The following is a 22,043-nucleotide window of genomic DNA, read 5'->3' as shown; positions in this document are numbered from 1 at the left end:
AGAAGAACAAGACTTGGATAGTGTCAGATACAAGGCGGTCTCGTTAAGTCAACTCAAGTCAAGGCCTTTGACTGAAGTTACCGTACACCGATTGAGGACTATTGAGCTTTGAGGGAACTTCAGCGTGAGGTTGAGAGCCATGGATGTGTTATCAAGGGCTGTGATGTGTTTCTGCTTGATGGGCTGGATGACTTTAGGATGGAGTAATGCCGCTCAGTACACATCAATTAACATGAAGAGCAACATAGACAAACTGAAGGTCCACTATGTAAGTATCATACACATTATTAACTGGGGAAACAGGGGTTTAGACAGACAGACAGACAGACAGACAGACAGACAGACAGACAGACAGACAGACAGACAGACAGACAGACAGACAGACAGACAGACAGACAGACAGACAGACAGACAGACAGACAGACAGACAGACAGACAGACAGACAGACAGACAGACAGACAGACAGACTAGATAGATAGATAGATAGATAGATAGATAGATAGATAGATAGATAGATAGATAGATAGATAGATAGATAGATAGATAGATAGATAGATAGATAGATAGATAGATAGATAGATAGATAGATAGATAGATAGATAGATAGATAGATAGATAGATAGATAGATAGATAGATAGATAGATAGATAGATAGATAGATAGATAGATAGATAGATAGATAGATAGGCCTCAACTGACTGTGTTTGCATTAGCAAACTTTAGACTCCTCCTTCCTAATGGGAGACCAACAGTAGGACAGAACAGGGAGATCTCCTTCCTAATGGGAGACCAACAGTAGGACAGAACAGGGAGATCTCCTTCCTAATGGGAGACCAACAGTAGGACAGAACAGGGAGATCTCCTTCATAATGGGAGGCCAACAGTAGGACAGAACAGGGAGATCTCCTTCCTAATGGGAGGCCAACAGTAGGACAGAACAGGGAGATCTCCTTCCTAATGGGAGACCAACAGTAGGACAGAACAGGGAGATCTCCTTCCTAATGGGAGACCAACAGTAGGACAGAACAGGGAGATCTCCTTCCTAATGGGAGACCAACAGTAGGACAGAACAGGGAGATCTCCTTCCTAATGGGAGACCAACAGTAGGACAGAACAGGGAGATCTCCTTCCTAATGGGAGACCAACAGTAGGACAGAACAGGGAGATCTCCTTCCTAATGGGAGACCAACAGTAGGACAGAACAGGGAGATCTCCTTCCTAATGGGAGACCAACAGTAGGACAGAACAGGGAGAACATTGGATGTTGATGAGTTAGAGATAAAATGTTTGACTAAAACCAAGAGGAGTTCCACACTTCCTGCCCAAGCAGGAAAGACTTGTCAGTGAGACTGAAATGAATCTGAAAATGATGACATCATCATAACAGTGCATTTCCAGGTAGGCCCATAGACACCAGACTTGGCTCAAACACTTCCATCTGAGGTGAGCTTTAGCTTAGATGTAGTTTGGAGTTTGCACGTTTGGGACTACTCCATTGTTGCCATTGTACCTGGCAAACTAAATGATGTATTTTAAGTTATTTGACATATTTAGCCCAGGTCTGACAGACACTATACTTGTGATTAGGGGTAGAAGAGTCCACTATATGCAATAAACTGCAACAAGTTGAAGGAGAAAAGCAACATCACTGATTGTCATCATGTCTTGCTCTTTCAGAAGATCTCCAAGGACCAGCTGTTCAACGGAAAACCTGTTTTCCCCAAGGACACGTTTGAGGTAAGATATATAGTTACATTGTTATCCCTTTCAGGCTAATATCACCAATGTGGAACTACTGCTTACCCTCGGGCTAGGCTGGAGACAAAACTATGTTTTCTCCCTCCCTCCCTCCCTCCCTCCCTCCCTCCCTCCCTCCCTCCCTCCCTCCCTCCCTCCCTCCCTCCCTCCCTCCCTCCCTCCCTCCCTCCCTCCCTCATTCCTTCCTCCTTCCTTCCTTCCTTCCTTCCTTCCTTCCTTCCTTCCTTCCTTCCTTCCTTCCTTCCTTCCTTCCTTCCTTCCTTCCTTCCTTCCTTCCCTCCATCAGGACAGTGAGCGGAGGGTGTGGATGAGTGTGGTTCTGGACGTGTATCGGAGTATCTTCAACCAGATGCTGAACCAGACGGGGGACCAGGAAGTGAGGGAGAGGCTGGACCAGGTCAAGGGGAAGGTTCAGGAGACCCAGAAACACTACTTCCTGAAAAGGATACCTGAGCTGAGGACACACCTGCAGAACCTGTGGGCCATCGAGGTGAGCTCCTTCCACAGCATCAATCAATCAGTCAATCAGTAATTTAACCCTTTGGGCCGTGAAGGTGAGCTTCCTTCCATGGGGAAGAAGACCAACTTACTGTAGACCGGTCTGGTTTAGTCTACTTCCACACGTCTTCATTCAATCTATTATTTGTTTTGTTACTCTGCCTGTAAATGAAACAAGCCACACTCGTCTACAGGGACTAAAGTTATCAACATGCTGCCGTTCGGCTGCCACCCAGTCGAGTTTGGCTAACCGAACTGCAGCACGTTCATCAAGTATAGTCTACTGTATAGACACCATCATTATGACTGTAGTATAGTCTACTGTATAGACACCATCATTATGACTGTAGTATAGTCTACTGTATAGACACCATCATCATGACTGTAGTATAGTCTACTGTATAGACACCATCATTATGACTGTAGTATAGTCTACTGTATAGACACCGTCATTATGACTGTAGTATAGTCTACTGTATAGACACCATCATCATGACTGTAGTATAGTCTACTGTATAGACACCATCATTATGACTGTAGTATAGTCTACTGTATAGACACCGTCATTATGACTGTAGTATAGTCTACTGTATAGACACAATCATCATGACTGTAGTATAGTCTACTGTATAGACACCATCATCATGACTGTAGTATAGTCTACTGTATAGACACCATCATTATGACTGTAGTATAGTCTACTGTATAGACACCATCATTATGACTGTAGTATAGTCTACTGTATAGACACCATCATCATGACTGTAGTATAGTCTACTGTATAGACACCATCATCATGACTGTAGTATAGTCTACTGTATAGACACCGTCATTATGACTGTAGTATAGTCTACTGTATAGACACCATCATCATGACTGTAGTATAGTCTACTGTATAGACACCGTCATTATGACTGTAGTATAGTCTACTGTATAGACACCGTCATTATGACTGTAGTATAGTCTACTGTATAGACACCATCATCATGACTGTAGTATAGTCTACTGTATAGACACCATCATTATGACTGTAGTATAGTCTACTGTATAGACACCGTCATCATGACTGTAGTATAGTCTACTGTATAGACACCATCATCATGACTGTAGTATAGTCTACTGTATAGACACCGTCATCATGACTGTAGTATAGTCTACTGTATAGACACCATCATTATGACTGTAGTATAGTCTACTGTATAGACACCATCATCATGACTGTAGTATAGTCTACTGTATAGACACCATCATCATGACTGTAGTATAGTCTACTGTATAGACACCATCATCATGACTGTAGTATAGTCTACTGTATAGACACCATCATCATGACTGTAGTATAGTCTACTGTATAGACACCATCATTATGACTGTAGTATAGTCTACTGTATAGACACCATCATTATGACTGTAGTATAGTCTACTGTATAGACACCATCATCATGACTGTAGTATAGTCTACTGTATAGACACCATCATTATGACTGTAGTATAGTCTACTGTATAGACACCATCATTATGACTGTAGTATAGTCTACTGTATAGACACCATCATCATGACTGTAGTATAGTCTACTGTATAGACACCGTCATTATGACTGTAGTATAGTCTACTGTATAGACACCATCATCATGACTGTAGTATAGTCTACTGTATAGACACCATCATTATGACTGTAGTATAGTCTACTGTATAGACACCATCATTATGACTGTAGTATAGTCTACTGTATAGACACCATCATCATGACTGTAGTATAGTCTACTGTATAGACACCATCATTATGACTGTAGTATAGTCTACTGTATAGACACCATCATTATGACTGTAGTATAGTCTACTGTATAGACACCGTCATCATGACTGTAGTATAGTCTACTGTATAGACACCATCATCATGACTGTAGTATAGTCTACTGTATAGACACCATCATTATGACTGTAGTATAGTCTACTGTATAGACACCGTCATTATGACTGTAGTATAGTCTACTGTATAGACACCATCATCATGACTGTAGTATAGTCTACTGTATAGACACCATCATCATGACTGTAGTATAGTCTACTGTATAGACACCATCATCATGACTGTAGTATAGTCTACTGTATAGACACCATCATTATGACTGTAGTATAGTCTACTGTATAGACACCATCATCATGACTGTAGTATAGTCTACTGTATAGACACCATCATTATGACTGTAGTATAGTCTACTGTATAGACACCATCATTATGACTGTAGTATAGTCTACTGTATAGACACCATCATCATGACTGTAGTATAGTCTACTGTATAGACACCGTCATCATGACACCTGATGAACTAATTACCTGATTGTTAATGCCTGTATCTTCTGTCTCAGACCAGTAACACCACAGTCCAGGGGAAGGCTCTGTCCGAGTTCATTACCATCTACGAGAAAGCCTCCAAACTGGCCCTTAAGATCCATCTAAAGAAGGACAACCGCAGGAAGAGACGGCAAGCCCAGAGGCTCAAATCAAGCATCATGTAGATGACCAATCATGTCTACTGTGAAGGCTAGGTGTAGGGTGAAGTTACACCTGGAAGCTGATCTTGGGTCAGTTTAGCATTTCTCCCTCTAACGGTGAAGGTTAGGATTGTGGGAGGGGGAGCTGATTCTAGATCTGTGTGTACCAAGGGGAAACTTCCCTCCGGAGCCACAGTGGAGATACATATTGAAGCTACATACATCCTTGATACAAAACTCTATTTATTTTGTTAAGATATTTATTCTATTATTAAGTTATTTATCATTGTCAAAAGAGTATTTATTTTTCATGAATCAAAAGAAATCTATTTTGCTAATTCATATTTATTATTTATTAATTAGAAAATGCTTTTCTCTTGGAATATAAAGAGTTATTTCTTGCAGTTGAAGCAAGATCTGTAAGTTCTATGAGTGAATAAACTGACATTAAGAAAACAGTTCTGATGACTGATATTATCTATCCGCACGCACACACGCACACACACATGAGCACGCACGCACACACGCATGAGCACGCATGAGCATGAGCACGCATGAGCACGCACGCATGAGCACGCATGAGCACGCACGCACACACGCATGAGCACGCACGCACACACACATGAGCACGCATGAGCATGAGCAGGCATGAGCACGCACGCATGAGCACGCATGAGCACGCACGCACACACGCATGAGCACGCACGCACACACGCATGAGCACGCATGAGCATGAGCACGCATGAGCACGCACGCATGAGCACGCATGAGCACGCACGCACACACGCATGAGCACGCACGCATGAGCACGCATGAGCACGCATGAGCACGCACGCACACACGCATGAGCACGCATGAGCATGAGCACGCATGAGCACGCACGCATGAGCACGCATGAGCACGCACGCACACACGCATGAGCACGCATGAGCACGCACGCACGCATGAGCACGCATGAGCACGCACGCATGAGCACGCACGCACACACGCACGCATGAGCACACATGAGCACGCACGCACGCACGCATGAGCACGCATGAGCACGCACGCACGCACATATGAGGACGCACGCACGCACACACACATGAGCACGCACGCACACACGCATGAGCACGCACGCATGAGCACGCACGCACGCACGCATGAGGACGCACGCACGCACACACACATGAGCACGCACGCACACACGCATGAGCACGCATGAGCACGCACGCACACACGCATGAGCACGCACGCACACACGCATGAGCACGCATGCACGCACACATGCATGAACACGCACGCACACACGCATGAGCACGCATGCACCCACACACGTATGAACACGCACGCACACACGCACACACGCATGAGCACGCACGCACACACGCATGAGCACGCACGTACACACGCATGAGCACGCACGCACACACGCAGACACGCATGAGCACGCACGCACACACGCATGAGCACGCACGCAAGCACACACGCACGAGCACGCACGCACACACGCATGAGCACGCACACACACGCACACACGCATGAGCACGCACGTACACACGCATGAGCACACACGCACACACGCATGAGCACGCACGCAAGCACACACGCACGAGCACGCACGCACACACGCATGAGCACGCACGCACACACGCATGAGCACGCATGAGCACGCACGCACGCACGCTGAGCACGCACGCATGAGCACGCACGCATGAGCACGCACTCACACACGCACGCATGAGCACGCACGCACTTACGCATGAGCACGCACGCACACATGCACACGCACGCATGAGCACACATGAGCACGCACGCACGCACGCACGCATGAGCACGCATGAGCACGCATGCACGCACATATGAGGACGCACGCACACACACATGAGCACGCACGCACACACGCATGAGCACGCACGCATGAGCACGCACGCACGCATGAGGACGCACGCACACATGAGCACGCACGCACACACGCATGAGCACGCATGAGCACGCACGCACGCACACACGCATGAGCACGCATGCACGCACACACGCATGAACACGCACGCACACACGCACACACGCATGAGCACGCACGCACACACGCATGAGCACGCATGCACCCACACACGTATGAACACGCACGCACACACGCACACACGCATGAGCACGCACGCATGAGCACGCACGTACACACGCATGAGCACGCATGCACACACGCACACACGCATGAGCATGCACGCACACACGCATGAGCACGCACGCAAGCACACACGCACGAGCACGCACGCACGCACACACGCATGAGCACGCACACACACACACACGCACACACGCATGAGCACGCACGTACACACGCTTGAGCACGCACGCACACACGCACACACGCATGAGCACACACGCACACACGCATGAGCACGCACGCAAGCACACACGCACGAGCACGCACGCACACACGCATGAGTACGCACGCACACACGCATGAGCACGCACGCACGCATGAGCACGCACGCACACACGCATGAGCACGCACACACACACACGCATGAGCACGCACGCACGCACACACACACACACACACACACACAAATCTATGTATGGTGCTGTATGGAAATATCACACATTGGCGAACTGACTTTTATAATTGTTCTTGTATTGAAACCAAAACCCTCTCCTGCATGGGGCCCACACAACGGCTGTGGTCCAAATGGCATTCTATTCCCTATATAGTGCACTACTTTTGACCAGAGCCCTATGGGTCAAGCGTAGTGCTCTATATATGTAATGTGGTACCATTGGGTATCATGTCTGTGTGAGTTAAAAAAAACAGATGATTGAGTCAATGTAAAGAAATGTGTGAGAGATATGTTTACTGTTCATTTTAATTGTTTATTTCTCTTTTGTTTATTATCTACTTCACTTGCTTTGGAAATGTTTACATGTTTCCCATGCCAATAAAGACCTTAAATTGAAATTGAATTGAGAGAGAGAGAGAGAGAGAGAGAGAGAGAGAGAGAGAGAGAGAGAGAGACAGAGAGAGACAGAGAGAGACAGAGAGAGACAGAGAGAGAGAGACAGAGAGAGAGAGAGAGAGACAGAGAGAGAGAGACAGAGAGAGAGAGACAGAGAGAGAGAGAGAGAGAGACAGAGAGAGAGAGACAGAGAGAGAGAGAGACAGAGAGAGAGAGACAGAGAGAGAGAGAGAGAGAGAGAGAGACAGAGAGAGACAGAGAGAGACAGAGAGAGACAGAGAGAGACGAGAGAGAGAGAGACAGAGAGAGAGAGAGAGAGACAGAGAGAGAGAGACAGAGAGAGAGAGACAGAGAGAGAGAGAGAGAGAGACAGAGAGAGAGAGACAGAGAGAGAGAGAGACAGAGAGAGAGAGACAGAGAGAGAGAGAGAGAGAGAGAGAGAGAGAGAGAGAGAGAGAGAGAGAGAGAGAGAGAGATAGAGAGAGAGAGAGAATAAATGTGTGCTTGTGTGTCTCATAGTTTTTAAAAAGTCCATTGTTGTCTGAATGCCGTCTTCCAAGTGTGGACACTCCACTGGTCAGGTCAAGATGATGACGTCTCTCTAAATGTATGTTGTGACTTCTGTTTAGACCAATGATGCTGTTGTCCAGAGGAAGGCTGTGAACGAGTTCAAAGTGGTCTACCAGAGAGCTTCCCAGCTGGGGACCTGTCTCCATCCGAGAGCCGAGATTGAAACACAGAGCTGATACCAGACAGAACCACCAACTGACTGATTGAAGACAGAGGAGACTACAGACTGTAATACATTAGGAAAGTGTGATGTCATTTCACTGCCGGTATCCACTTCAAGCGCAAAACCTGCAGAAATAAAAACGCAACTGAACACTTTCATAAAAAGCATCATATATTACCTGAAATGGGCGTGTTTTCATGAATTGAATGATATCATCTTTAAGTGCAGTCAAAAACAGGAAAAGTGGATACCTGAAGAAAGGTGGAAACAGTCACTTTCCCAACGTTTACTTAACAACTGCCTCCCAGCTTCCTCACCTACTGGTCACCATGCTTGTTCACGGTGCTATTTATTTAACTTAAACATCATTTAACATATTTATTGTATATTTAAGTGCAATGTAATTTAATTATGTAATTATTTGTAGTAGTGAATATTAATCAACTTTGTATGAAGGGAATTTCCATTGGTCCTATGTAACGCCCTGGCCATAGAGAGGGGTTTTTGTTCTTTATTTTGGTTAGGCCAGGGTGTTACATTGGGTGGGTGTTCTATGTTCATTTTTCTATGTTTTTGTATTTCTTTGTTTTGGGCCGTGTGTGGCTCCTAATCAGGCACAGCTGTAGTTCGTTGTTGCTGATTGGGTGTCACACAATAGTAGCCTGTTTTTCCTTTGGGTTTTGTGGGTGATTGTTTTCTGTGTAGAGTTAATCCTGACAGGACTGTTTTGCTGTTGTCTTTTGTTTATTTTTGTAGTGTTCTCTTTTTCAATTAAAATTCTAAGGATGAACACATCCTCCGCTGCACCTTGGTCTAATTCTGACGACGGCCGTTACATCCTATAACAGTGGTAATGTAGTACTATTTGATTTGATATCATAGTTCACAATCAATGGATCATATGTACTGTATTTATATCCTGGAAATAAAATCACCCTGAAAATATATCCTGTTACATGTCTTGAGTCTGGTTTTTATTATGGATTCTATGTTACTGAAGTGCTGTTCTTTCTTAGTAGACCTACAGTTTTTCTTACAGTGAGTGATATTTCGTAGTTTTATTTCCCTGATGTGAATTGATTTGTGCTCAGTCACATTATTTCCGATTGCAGTTCCGGAACTGTAAAGACGTGAAATCATTCATTCGGTGTTGTCCCGGGGTTCTGGAACTATGACGGTGAGATCATTCATTCGGTGTTGTTCTGGAACTATGACGGTGAGATCATTCATTCGGTGTTGTCCCGGGGTTCTGGAATTGTAAAGGTGAGGTCATTCATTCGGTGGTGTCGCAGGATGAGTGTGTTGTAGGAACCTTTATTTCAGATCCAACCATTCCGTTTTGTCACCTGATGTGTTATGGGGTTGCGCGGCCGACCTACGCTGAAACCCCAACCTGTCACCCTTTCTGAGGTGACAGAGTGACACCCTCAACCCTAACCATTTCTCTCTCATGGAAACTGACAAGCGTCTATGCACTAGCAACTAGCAGCTAGCCTGAATAAGCAAAAGTGGTTCATGAAAATAAACAATTTTCAATAGATAGTTGAATCAAACCACATTCTTTCAACATCAATATTTGTCTGAATGTGATGCCGCTGTCCCCCCTTTGAAAAAGCCTGGGTGTCAATTAAAGTAGCATCAGCATCTATCTGTACTAGCATTAGCAAGCAGCAACTAGCATCTAGCAACACAGAAGTCTTCTAAGAAATGCTTTATGACAGTGTTACTCCTAAGTGACATGAGCGCCCAAGCCCCTTCCTGTTTCACACCACATGGGGCCCGTCTCTTCTGAGTGCTGATAAAGGATGCGTCTCAAATTACACCCCATTCCCTATATAGTGCACTACCTGGTCAAAAGTAGTGCACAAATTGGGAATAGGGTGCCATTTTAGGAAGCTAGCACACTGACTGGGGTGAGAGAGAGAGAGAGAGACAGTGAGAGAGAGAGAGAGACAGAGAGAGAGAGAGACAGAGAGAGAGAGAGACAGAGAGTTAGAGAGAGAAACAGAGAGTTAGAGAGAGAGAGAGAAACAGAGAGTTAGAGAGAGAGAGAGGGAGAGAGAGAGAAACAGAGAGTTAGAGAGAGGAAGAGAGAGACAGAGAGAGAAAGAGAGAGCGAGAGAGAGAGACAGTGAGACAGAGAGAGAGAGACAGCGAGAGAGAGAGAGGCATTCTCCACTGCTCTGCTATCTGTGCCTTTGTAATGCCAGCAGACACAATGAATGCACTTTGGCCTAGATAGCAATAAATACCAAGAATAAGTAGCTTTTCTTTCCCATTCACAATAAATAAACAATGAAGTGGTGAAATATGAACTATATGTAAACTATAGTTGATGATAAAATAGATAGGATATAGCTGGTTTACAGTCAATGCAAATCCTGCTCTGAATGAATGACGTTTTCTTGGGAATATTGATTAATTTTCTCTAAATACTGAAACGTCTATGTGCATTTACATCGTACACTATATATACAAAAGTACGTGGACAGCGTTTCAAATGAGTGGATTCGGCTATTTCAGCCACACCAGTTGCTGACAGGTGTATAAAATCTAGCACACGTGATCTCCATTGACAAACATTTGTAGTAGAATGGCCTTACTGAAGAGCTCAGTGACTTTCAACATGGCACCATCATAGGATGTCAACTTTCCAACAAGTCAGTTTGTCAAATTACTGCCCTGCTAGAGCTGCCCTGGTCAACTGGAAGTACTGTTATAGTGAAGTGGAAACGTCTAGGAGCAACAACGGCTAAGCCGCAAAGTGGTAGGCCACGCAAGCCCACAGAACAGGACCACCGAGTGCTGAGATGCAACACTCACCGAGTTCCAAACTGCTTCTGGGAGCAACGTCAGCACAATAACTGTTTGTCGGGAGCTTCATGAAATGGGTTTCCATGGCCAAGCAGCCACACACAAGCATAAGATCACCATGCGCAATGCCAAGCGTCAGCTGGAGTGGTGTAAAGCTCGCCAGCAGTGGAAACACGTTCTCTGGAGTGATGAATCATGCTTCACCATCTGGCAGTCCGACGGACGAATTTGAGTTTTGCGGATGCCAGGAGAACGCTACCTGTCTGAATGCATAGTGCCAACTGTAAAGTTTGATGGAGGAGGGATAATGGTCTGGGCCTGTTTTTCATGGTTCGGGCTAGGCCCCTTGTGAAGGGAAATCTTAACGCTACAGCATACAATGACATTCTAGACGATTCTGTGCTTCCAACTTTGTTTGGGGAAGTTCCTGTTTCAGCAAGACAATGCTTCCGTGCACAAAGCGAGCTCCATACAGAAATGGTTTTGTGTCGAGATTGGTGTGAAAGAACTCGACTGGCCTGCACAGAGCCCTGACATCAACCCCCTCGAACACCTTTGGGATGAATTGGAATGCCGACTGCGAGCCAGGCCTAACCTCCCCAACATCAGTGCTCGACCTCACTAATGCCCTTGTGGCTGAATGGAAGCAAGTCCCCGCAGCAATGTTCCAACATCTAGTGGAAAGCCTTCCCAGAAGAGTTATAGCAGCAAGGGGGGGGGACCAACTCCATATTAATGCCCATGATTTTAGAATGAGATGTGGGACGAGCAGGTGTCCACATCCTGTTGGTCATGTAGTCTATATGTATTGATATTATGACTATGTCTTCAACTTTCAGCTGTCTATAAAACCTATTAATTCACTGACGAAAGAGACATACACTGTATTCTTACAGAAACGAGGGATATATCCCAAATGGCACCCTATGGGCCCTGGTCTAAAGTAGTGCACTACCCCTATGGGCCCTGGTCTAAAGTAGTTCACTACCCTATTCACCCTGGTCTAAAGTAGTGCACTACCCCTATGGGCCCTGGTCTAAAGTAGTTCACTACCCTATTCACCCTGGTCTAAAGTAGTGCACTACCCTATGGTCCCTGGTCTAAAGTAGTGCACTACCCCTATGGGCCCTGGTCTAAAGTAGTGCACTACCCTATGGTCCCTGGTCTAAAGTCGTTCACTACCCTATTCACCCTGGTCTAAAGTAGTGCACTACCCCTATGGACCCTGGTCTAAAGTAGTGCACTACCCCTATGGGCCCTGGTCTAAAGTAGTACACTACTCCTATGGGCCCTGATCTAAAGTAGTACACTACTCCTATGGGCCCTGATCTAAAGTAGTGCACTACCCCCATGGGCCCTGGTCTAAAGTAGTTCACTACCCTATTCACGCTGGTCTAAAGTAGTGCACTACCCTATGGTCCCTGGTCTAAAGTAGTGCACTACCCCTATGGGCCCTGGTCTAAAGTAGTGCACTACCCTATGGGCCCTGGTCTAAAGTAGTGCACTACCCTATGGTCCCTGGTCTAAAGTAGTGCACTACCCTATGGGCCCTGGTCTAAAGTAGTGCACTACCCCTATGGGCCCTGGTCTAAAGTAGTGCACTACCCTATGGGCCCTGGTCTAAAGTAGTTCACTACCCTATTCACCCTGGTCTAAAGTAGTGCACTACCCCTATGGGCCCTGGTCTAAAGTAGTACACTACTCCTATGGGCCCTGATCTAAAGTAGTACACTACTCCAATGGGCCCTGATCTAAAGTAGTGCACCACCCCTATGGGCCCTGGTCTAAAGTAGTGCACTACCCCTATGGGCCCTGATCTAAAGTAGTGCACCTCATAGGGAATAGGGTGCCATTTGAGAGGCAGACCTACAATGATGAATGAGAAGTACACCTACAGAGACCAACAGAAGGTATATATCAGTAATGACAGTATCTAATAAGAGCATGATGGCATTGATGTTAGTTTCACTATTACATCAAACCATGCATCATTTACTACAAAGCCAGTCAGAGGAAACACCACAGTTTCATTAGTTGATCAGCTACAACCACTAATCACCAACCGCCAATCATGGCTCTGGTCAAAAGTAGCGTACTATGTAGGGGAATAGTGTGCCGTTTGGGACGCACACAAGCTCTTCACCTGTTCATGACTTCAACCCAAGATGACTTCAACCCAGACATCCCCCTCCCCACATACCTTCTCCTGATTTTCCTCCTCTTCCCCCTCATCATAGCCACATCACCAAAGAACTTCCCCAGAATGTGTCAAAACTACCTGTTTCCTAGGGATTCCAACCCAAGACCCCATGCTCTGCTGCAAAAACAAGGTGTTAATGAGTGGCCGTGTGTTGGTGTGTGATTTAAAGGAAACTTCGCTCAGTCAGAGAACCCACAACCTCACACCTCTATCGTTTCTGCCTCTGCCTCAACTATATAAATACTTGTCTGTCTTAGCCTCAGCATCAGTCAGACAGACACAGAAGAACAAGACTTGGATAGTGTCAGATACAAGGCGGTCTCGTTAAGTCAACTCAAGTCAAGGCCTTTGACTGAAGTTACCGTACACCGATTGAGGACTATTGAGCTTTGAGGGAACTTCAGCGTGAGGTTGAGAGCCATGGATGTGTTATTAAGGGCAGTGATGTGTTTCTGCTTGATGGGCTGGATGACTTTAGGATGGAGTAATGCCGCTCAGTACACATCAATTAACATGAAGAGCAACATAGACAAACTGAAGGTCCACTATGTAAGTATCATACACATTATTAACTGGGGAAACAGGGGTTTAGACAGACAGACAGACAGACAGACAGACAGACAGACAGACAGACAGACAGACAGACAGACAGACAGACAGACAGACAGACAGACAGACAGACAGACAGACAGACAGACAGACAGACAGACAGACAGACAGACAGACAGACAGACAGACAGACAGACAGACAGACAGACAGACAGACAGACAGACAGACAGACAGATAGATAGATAGATAGATAGATAGATAGATAGATAGATAGATAGATAGATAGATAGATAGATAGATAGATAGATAGATAGATAGATAGATAGATAGATAGATAGATAGATAGATAGATAGATAGATAGATAGATAGATAGATAGATAGATTGGCCTCTACTGACTGTGTTTGCATTAGCAAACTTTAGACTCCTCCTTCCTAATGGGAGACCAACAGTAGGACAGAACAGGGAGATCTCCTTCCTAATGGGAGACCAACAGTAGGACAGAACAGGGAGATCTCCTTCCTAATGGGAGGCCAACAGTAGGACAGAACAGGGAGATCTCCTTCCTAATGGGAGACCAACAGTAGGACAGAACAGGGAGATCTCCTTCCTAATGGGAGACCAACAGTAGGACAGAACAGGGAGATCTCCTTCCTAATGGGAGACCAACAGTAGGACAGAACAGGGAGATCTCCTTCCTAATGGGAGACCAACAGTAGGACAGAACAGGGAGATCTCCTTCCTAATGGGAGACCAACAGTAGGACAGAACAGGGAGATCTCCTTCCTAATGGGAGACCAACAGTAGGACAGAACAGGGAGATCTCCTTCCTAATGGGAGGCCAACAGTAGAACAGAACAGGGAGATCTCCTTCCTAATGGGAGACCAACAGTAGGACAGAACAGGGAGATCTCCTTCCTAATGGGAGACCAACAGTAGGACAGAACAGGGAGATCTCCTTCCTAATGGGAGACCAACAGTAGGACAGAACAGGGAGATCTCCTTCCTAATGGGAGACCAACAGTAGGACAGAACAGGGAGATCTCCTTCCTAATGGGAGGCCAACAGTAGGACAGAACAGGGAGAACATTGGATGTTGATGAGTTAGAGATAAAATGTTTGACTAAAACCAAGAGGAGTTCCACACTTCCTGCCCAAGCAGGAAAGACTTGTCAGTGAGACTGAAATGAATCTGAAAATGATGACATCATCATAACAGTGCATTTCCAGGTAGGCCCATAGACACCAGACCTGGCTCAAACACTTCCATCTGAGGTGAGCTTTAGCTTAGATGTAGTTTAGAGTTTGCACGTTTGGGACTACTCCATTGTTGCCATTGTACCTGACAAACTAAATGATGTATTTTAAGTTATTTGACATATTTAGCCCAGGTCTGACAGACTCTATACTTGTGATTAGGGGTAGAAGAGTCCACTATATGCAATAAACTGCAACAAGTTGAAGGAGAAAAGCAACATCACTGATTGTCATCATGTCTTGCTCTTTCAGAAGATCTCCAAGGACCAGCTGTTCAACGGAAAACCTGTTTTCCCCAAGGACACGTTTGAGGTAAGATATATAGTTACACATTGTTATCCCTTTCAGGCTAATATCACCAATGTGGAACTACTGCTTACCCTCGGGCTAGGCTGGAGACAAAACTACGTTTCAAGATATTAAAAATATTCTCCTCCCTCCCTCCCTCCCTCCCTCCCTCCCTCCCTCCCTCCCTCCCTCCCTCCCTCCCTCCCTCCCTCCCTCCCTCCCTCCCTCCCTCCCTCCCTCCCTCCCTCCCTCCCTCAGGACAGTGAGCGGAGGGTGTTAATGAGTGTGGTTCTGGACGTGTATCGGAGTATCTTCAGCCAGATGCTGAACCAGACGGTGGACCAGGAAGTGATTGAGAGTCTGAAATATGTCAAGGGGAAAATTCAGGATCTCCAGAAACACTACTTCCTGAAGAGGATACCTGAGCTGAGGACACACCTGCAGAACCTGTGGGCCATCGAGGTGAGCTTCCCTCCATGAAGTAGAACACAGATCTGGTATAGTCGACTTTCACATGGTCATCGCTTAATATGTTAGCAGATGAAGACACATAGCAATGACATGTACTTCTGCATATAAAAAAAAAATAATGAAATTAAGGATATGTGAATTAGAATGAAACATCCCATGGACTATGCAACATTTAAATCAGCAGCATTCTGGATTAATAATCCTTTAGCACTGTGCTACCATCATCATGACTGTAGTATAGTCTACTGTATAGACACCGTCATTATGACTGTAGTATAGTCTACTGTATAGACACCGTCATTATGACTGTAGTATAGTCTACTGTATAGACACCATCATCATGACTGTAGTATAGTCTACTGTATAGACACAATCATCATGACTGTAGTATAGTTTACTGTATAGACACCATCATCATGACTGTAGTATAGTCTACTGTATAGACACCATCATCATGACTGTAGTATAGTCTACTGTATAGACACCATCATTATGACTGTAGTATAGTCTACTGTATAGACACCATCATCATGACTGTAGTATAGTCTACTGTATAGACACCATCATCATGACTGTAGTATAGTCTACTGTATAGACACCATCATTATGACTGTAGTATAGTCTACTGTATAGACACCATCATCATGACTGTAGTATAGTCTACTGTATAGACACCGTCATTATGACTGTAGTATAGTCTACTGTATAGACACCGTCATTATGACTGTAGTATAGTCTACTGTATAGACACCATCATTATGACTGTAGTATAGTCTACTGTATAGACACCATCATTATGACTGTAGTATAGTCTACTGTATAGACACCGTCATTATGACTGTAGTATAGTCTACTGTATAGACACCGTCATTATGACTGTAGTATAGTCTACTGTATAGACACCGTCATTATGACTGTAGTATAGTCTACTGTATAGACACCATCATCATGACTGTAGTATAGTCTACTGTATAGACACCATCATTATGACTGTAGTATAGTCTACTGTATAGACACCGTCATTATGACTGTAGTATAGTCTACTGTATAGACACCGTCATTATGACTGTAGTATAGTCTACTGTATAGACACCATCATCATGACTGTAGTATAGTCTACTGTATAGACACCATCATTATGACTGTAGTATAGTCTACTGTATAGACACCATCATCATGACTGTAGTATAGTCTACTGTATAGACACCATCATCATGACTGTAGTATAGTCTACTGTATAGACACCGTCATTATGACTGTAGTATAGTCTACTGTATAGACACCATCATCATGACTGTAGTATAGTCTACTGTATAGACACCATCATCATGACTGTAGTATAGTCTACTGTATAGACACCGTCATTATGACTGTAGTATAGTCTACTGTATAGACACCATCATCATGACTGTAGTATAGTCTACTGTATAGACACAATCATCATGACTGTAGTATAGTTTACTGTATAGAAACCATCATTATGACTGTAGTATAGTCTACTGTATAGACACCGTCATTATGACTGTAGTATAGTCTACTGTATAGACACCATCATCATGACTGTAGTATAGTCTACTGTATAGACACCATCATTATGACTGTAGTATAGTCTACTGTATAGACACCGTCATTATGACTGTAGTATAGTCTACTGTATAGACACCATCATCATGACTGTAGTATAGTCTACTGTATAGACACCATCATCATGACTGTAGTATAGTCTACTGTATAGACACCATCATTATGACTGTAGTATAGTCTACTGTATAGACACCATCATCATGACTGTAGTATAGTCTACTGTATAGACACCATCATTATGACTGTAGTATAGTCTACTGTATAGACACCATCATCATGACTGTAGTATAGTCTACTGTATAGACACCATCATCATGACTGTAGTATAGTCTACTGTATAGACACCATCATCATGACTGTAGTATAGTCTACTGTATAGACACCATCATTATGACTGTAGTATAGTCTACTGTATAGACACCATCATCATGACTGTAGTATAGTCTACTGTATAGACACCATCATTATGACTGTAGTATAGTCTACTGTATAGACACCATCATTATGACTGTAGTATAGTCTACTGTATAGACACCATCATCATGACTGTAGTATAGTCTACTGTATAGACACCATCATCATGACTGTAGTATAGTCTACTGTATAGACACCATCATCATGACTGTAGTATAGTCTACTGTATAGACACCATCATCATGACTGTAGTATAGTCTACTGTATAGACACCATCATCATGACTGTAGTATAGTCTACTGTATAGACACCATCATCATGACTGTAGTATAGTCTACTGTATAGACACCATCATTATGACTGTAGTATAGTCTACTGTATAGACACCATCATCATGACTGTAGTATAGTCTACTGTATAGACACCATCATTATGACTGTAGTATAGTCTACTGTATAGACACCATCATCATGACTGTAGTATAGTCTACTGTATAGACACCATCATCATGACTGTAGTATAGTCTACTGTATAGACACCATCATCATGACTGTAGTATAGTTTACTGTATAGACACCATCATTATGACTGTAGTATAGTCTACTGTATAGACACCATCATCATGACTGTAGTATAGTCTACTGTATAGACACCATCATCATGACTGTAGTATAGTCTACTGTATAGACACCATCATCATGACTGTAGTATAGTCTACTGTATAGACACCATCGTCATGACTGTAGTATAGTATACTGTATAGACACCATCATCATGACTGTAGTATAGTCTACTGTATAGACACCGTCATTATGACTGTAGTATAGTCTACTGTATAGACACCATCATCATGACTGTAGTATAGTCTACTGTATAGACACCATCATCATGACTGTAGTATAGTCTACTGTATAGACACCGTCATCATGACTGTAGTATAGTCTACTGTATAGACACCATCATCATGACTGTAGTATAGTCTACTGTATAGACACCATCATCATGACTGTAGTATAGTCTACTGTATAGACACCATCATCATGACTGTAGTATAGTCTACTGTATAGACACCATCATTATGACTGTAGTATAGTCTACTGTATAGACACCATCATTATGACTGTAGTATAGTCTACTGTATAGACACCATCATCATGACTGTAGTATAGTCTACTGTATAGACACCATCATCATGACTGTAGTATAGTCTACTGTATAGACACCATCATTATGACTGTAGTATAGTCTACTGTATAGACACCATCATCATGACTGTAGTATAGTCTACTGTATAGACACAATCATCATGACTGTAGTATAGTCTACTGTATAGACACCATCATTATGACTGTAGTATAGTCTACTGTATAGACACCATCATTATGACTGTAGTATAGTTTACTGTATAGACACCGTCATCATGACTGTAGTATAGTCTACTGTATAGACACCATCATCATGACTGTAGTATAGTCTACTGTATAGACACCATCATCATGACTGTAGTATAGTCTACTGTATAGACACCATCATCATGACTGTAGTATAGTCTACTGTATAGACACCATCATCATGACTGTAGTATAGTCTACTGTATAGACACCATCATCATGACTGTAGTATAGTCTACTGTATAGACACCATCATCATGACTGTAGTATAGTCTACTGTATAGACACCATCATTATGACTGTAGTATAGTCTACTGTATAGACACCATCATTATGACTGTAGTATAGTTTACTGTATAGACACCGTCATCATGACTGTAGTATAGTCTACTGTATAGACACCATCATTATGACTGTAGTATAGTCTACTGTATAGACACCATCATCATGACTGTAGTATAGTCTACTGTATAGACACCATCATCATGACTGTAGTATAGTCTACTGTATAGACACCATCATCATGACTGTAGTATAGTCTACTGTATAGACACCATCATTATGACTGTAGTATAGTCTACTGTATAGACACCATCATCATGACTGTAGTATAGTCTACTGTATAGACACCATCATTATGACTGTAGTATAGTCTACTGTATAGACACCATCATCATGACTGTAGTATAGTCTACTGTATAGACACCATCATCATGACTGTAGTATAGTCTACTGTATAGACACCATCATCATGACTGTAGTATAGTCTACTGTATAGACACCATCATCATGACTGTAGTATAGTCTACTGTATAGACACCATCATCATGACTGTAGTATAGTCTACTGTATAGACACCATCATCATGACTGTAGTATAGTCTACTGTATAGACACCATCATTATGACTGTAGTATAGTCTACTGTATAGACACCATCATCATGACACCTGATGAACTAATTACCTGATTGTTAATGCCTGTATCTTCTGTCTCAGACCAGTAACACCACAGTCCAGGGGAAGGCTCTGTCCGAGTTCATTACCATCTACGAGAAAGCCTCCGAACTGGCCCATAAGAAGGACAACCGCAGGAATAGACGACAAGCCCAGAGGCTCAAATCAAGCATCATGTAGATGACCAATCATGTCTACTGTGAAGGCTAGGTGTAGGGTGAAGTTACACCTGGAAGCTGATCTTGGGTCAGTTTAGCATTTCTCCCTCTAACGGTGAAGGTTAGGATTGTGGGAGGGGGAGCTGATTCTAGATCTGTGTGTACCAAGGGGAAACTTCCCTCCGGAGCCACAGTGGAGATACATATTGAAGCTACATACATCCTTGATACAAAACTCTATTTATTTTGTTAAGATATTTATTCTATTATTAAGTTATTTATCATTGTCAAAAGAGTATTTATTTTTCATGAATCAAAAGAAATCTATTTTGCTAATTCATATTTATTATTTATTAATTAGAAAATGCTTTTCTCTTGGAATATAAAGAGTTATTTCTTGCAGTTGAAGCAAGATCTGTAAGTTCTATGAGTGAATAAACTGACATTAAGAAAACAGTTCTGGTGACTGATATTATCTATCCGCACGCACACACGCACACACACATGAGCACGCACGCACACACGCATGAGCACGCATGAGCATGAGCACGCATGAGCACGCACGCATGAGCACGCATGAGCACGCACGCACACACGCATGAGCACGCATGAGCATGAGCACGCATGAGCACGCACGCATGAGCACGCATGAGCACGCACGCACACACGCATGAGCACGCACGCACACACGCATGAGCACGCATGAGCATGAGCACGCATGAGCACGCACGCATGAGCACGCATGAGCACGCACGCACACACGCATGAGCACGCACGCACGCACGCATGAGCACGCATGAGCACGCATGAGCACGCACGCACACACGCATGAGCACGCATGAGCATGAGCACGCATGAGCACGCACGCATGAGCACGCATGAGCACGCACGCACACACGCATGAGCACGCATGAGCACGCACGCACGCATGAGCACGCATGAGCACGCACGCATGAGCACGCACGCACACACGCACGCATGAGCACACATGAGCACGCACGCACGCACGCATGAGCACGCATGAGCACGCACGCACGCACATATGAGGACGCACGCACGCACACACACATGAGCACGCACGCACACACGCATGAGCACGCATGAGCATGAGCACGCATGAGCACGCACGCATGAGCACGCATGAGCACGCACGCACACACGCATGAGCACGCACGCACACACGCATGAGCACGCACGCACACACGCATGAGCACGCATGAGCATGAGCACGCATGAGCACGCACGCATGAGCACGCATGAGCACGCACGCACACACGCATGAGCACGCACGCACACACGCATGAGCACGCATGAGCATGAGCACGCATGAGCACGCACGCATGAGCACGCATGAGCACGCACGCACACACGCATGAGCACGCACGCACGCACGCACGCATGAGCACGCATGAGCACGCATGAGCACGCACGCACACACGCATGAGCACGCATGAGCATGAGCACGCATGAGCACGCACGCATGAGCACGCATGAGCACGCACGCACACACGCATGAGCACGCATGAGCACGCACGCACGC

General features: G+C 44.4%; 2 protein-coding genes across 2 annotated transcripts; both read left to right on the top strand.

The window, feature by feature from the left end:
- On the top strand, window positions 1-5,205 carry ifng (interferon gamma). Its single transcript, NM_001123558.1, is given in 4 exon segments — window positions 1-268; window positions 1,679-1,738; window positions 2,046-2,249; window positions 4,629-5,205. Coding segments are annotated over 4 exon segments (543 nt in total). The 5' UTR covers window positions 1-139; the 3' UTR covers window positions 4,779-5,205.
- Window positions 5,206-13,711: 8,506 nt separating this feature from the next.
- Window positions 13,712-20,947, top strand: LOC123728108 (interferon gamma 1). Its single transcript, XM_045698694.2, has 4 exons — window positions 13,712-13,986; window positions 15,496-15,555; window positions 15,790-15,993; window positions 20,388-20,947. Exons 1-4 carry the CDS (start codon window positions 13,858-13,860, stop codon window positions 20,523-20,525), a joined length of 531 nt encoding a protein of 176 aa, XP_045554650.1. The 5' UTR covers window positions 13,712-13,857; the 3' UTR covers window positions 20,526-20,947.
- The last annotated feature ends 1,096 nt before the right edge of the window (window positions 20,948-22,043 follow it).

Source organism: Salmo salar, chromosome 17, assembly GCF_965601325.2.
Source record: "Salmo salar chromosome 17, fSalSal1, whole genome shotgun sequence".
Lineage (NCBI taxonomy): Eukaryota > Metazoa > Chordata > Actinopteri > Salmoniformes > Salmonidae > Salmo > Salmo salar.
The sequence above is the reverse complement of the archived record's forward strand: the minus strand, read 5'-3'. Positions and strand labels throughout refer to the sequence as shown.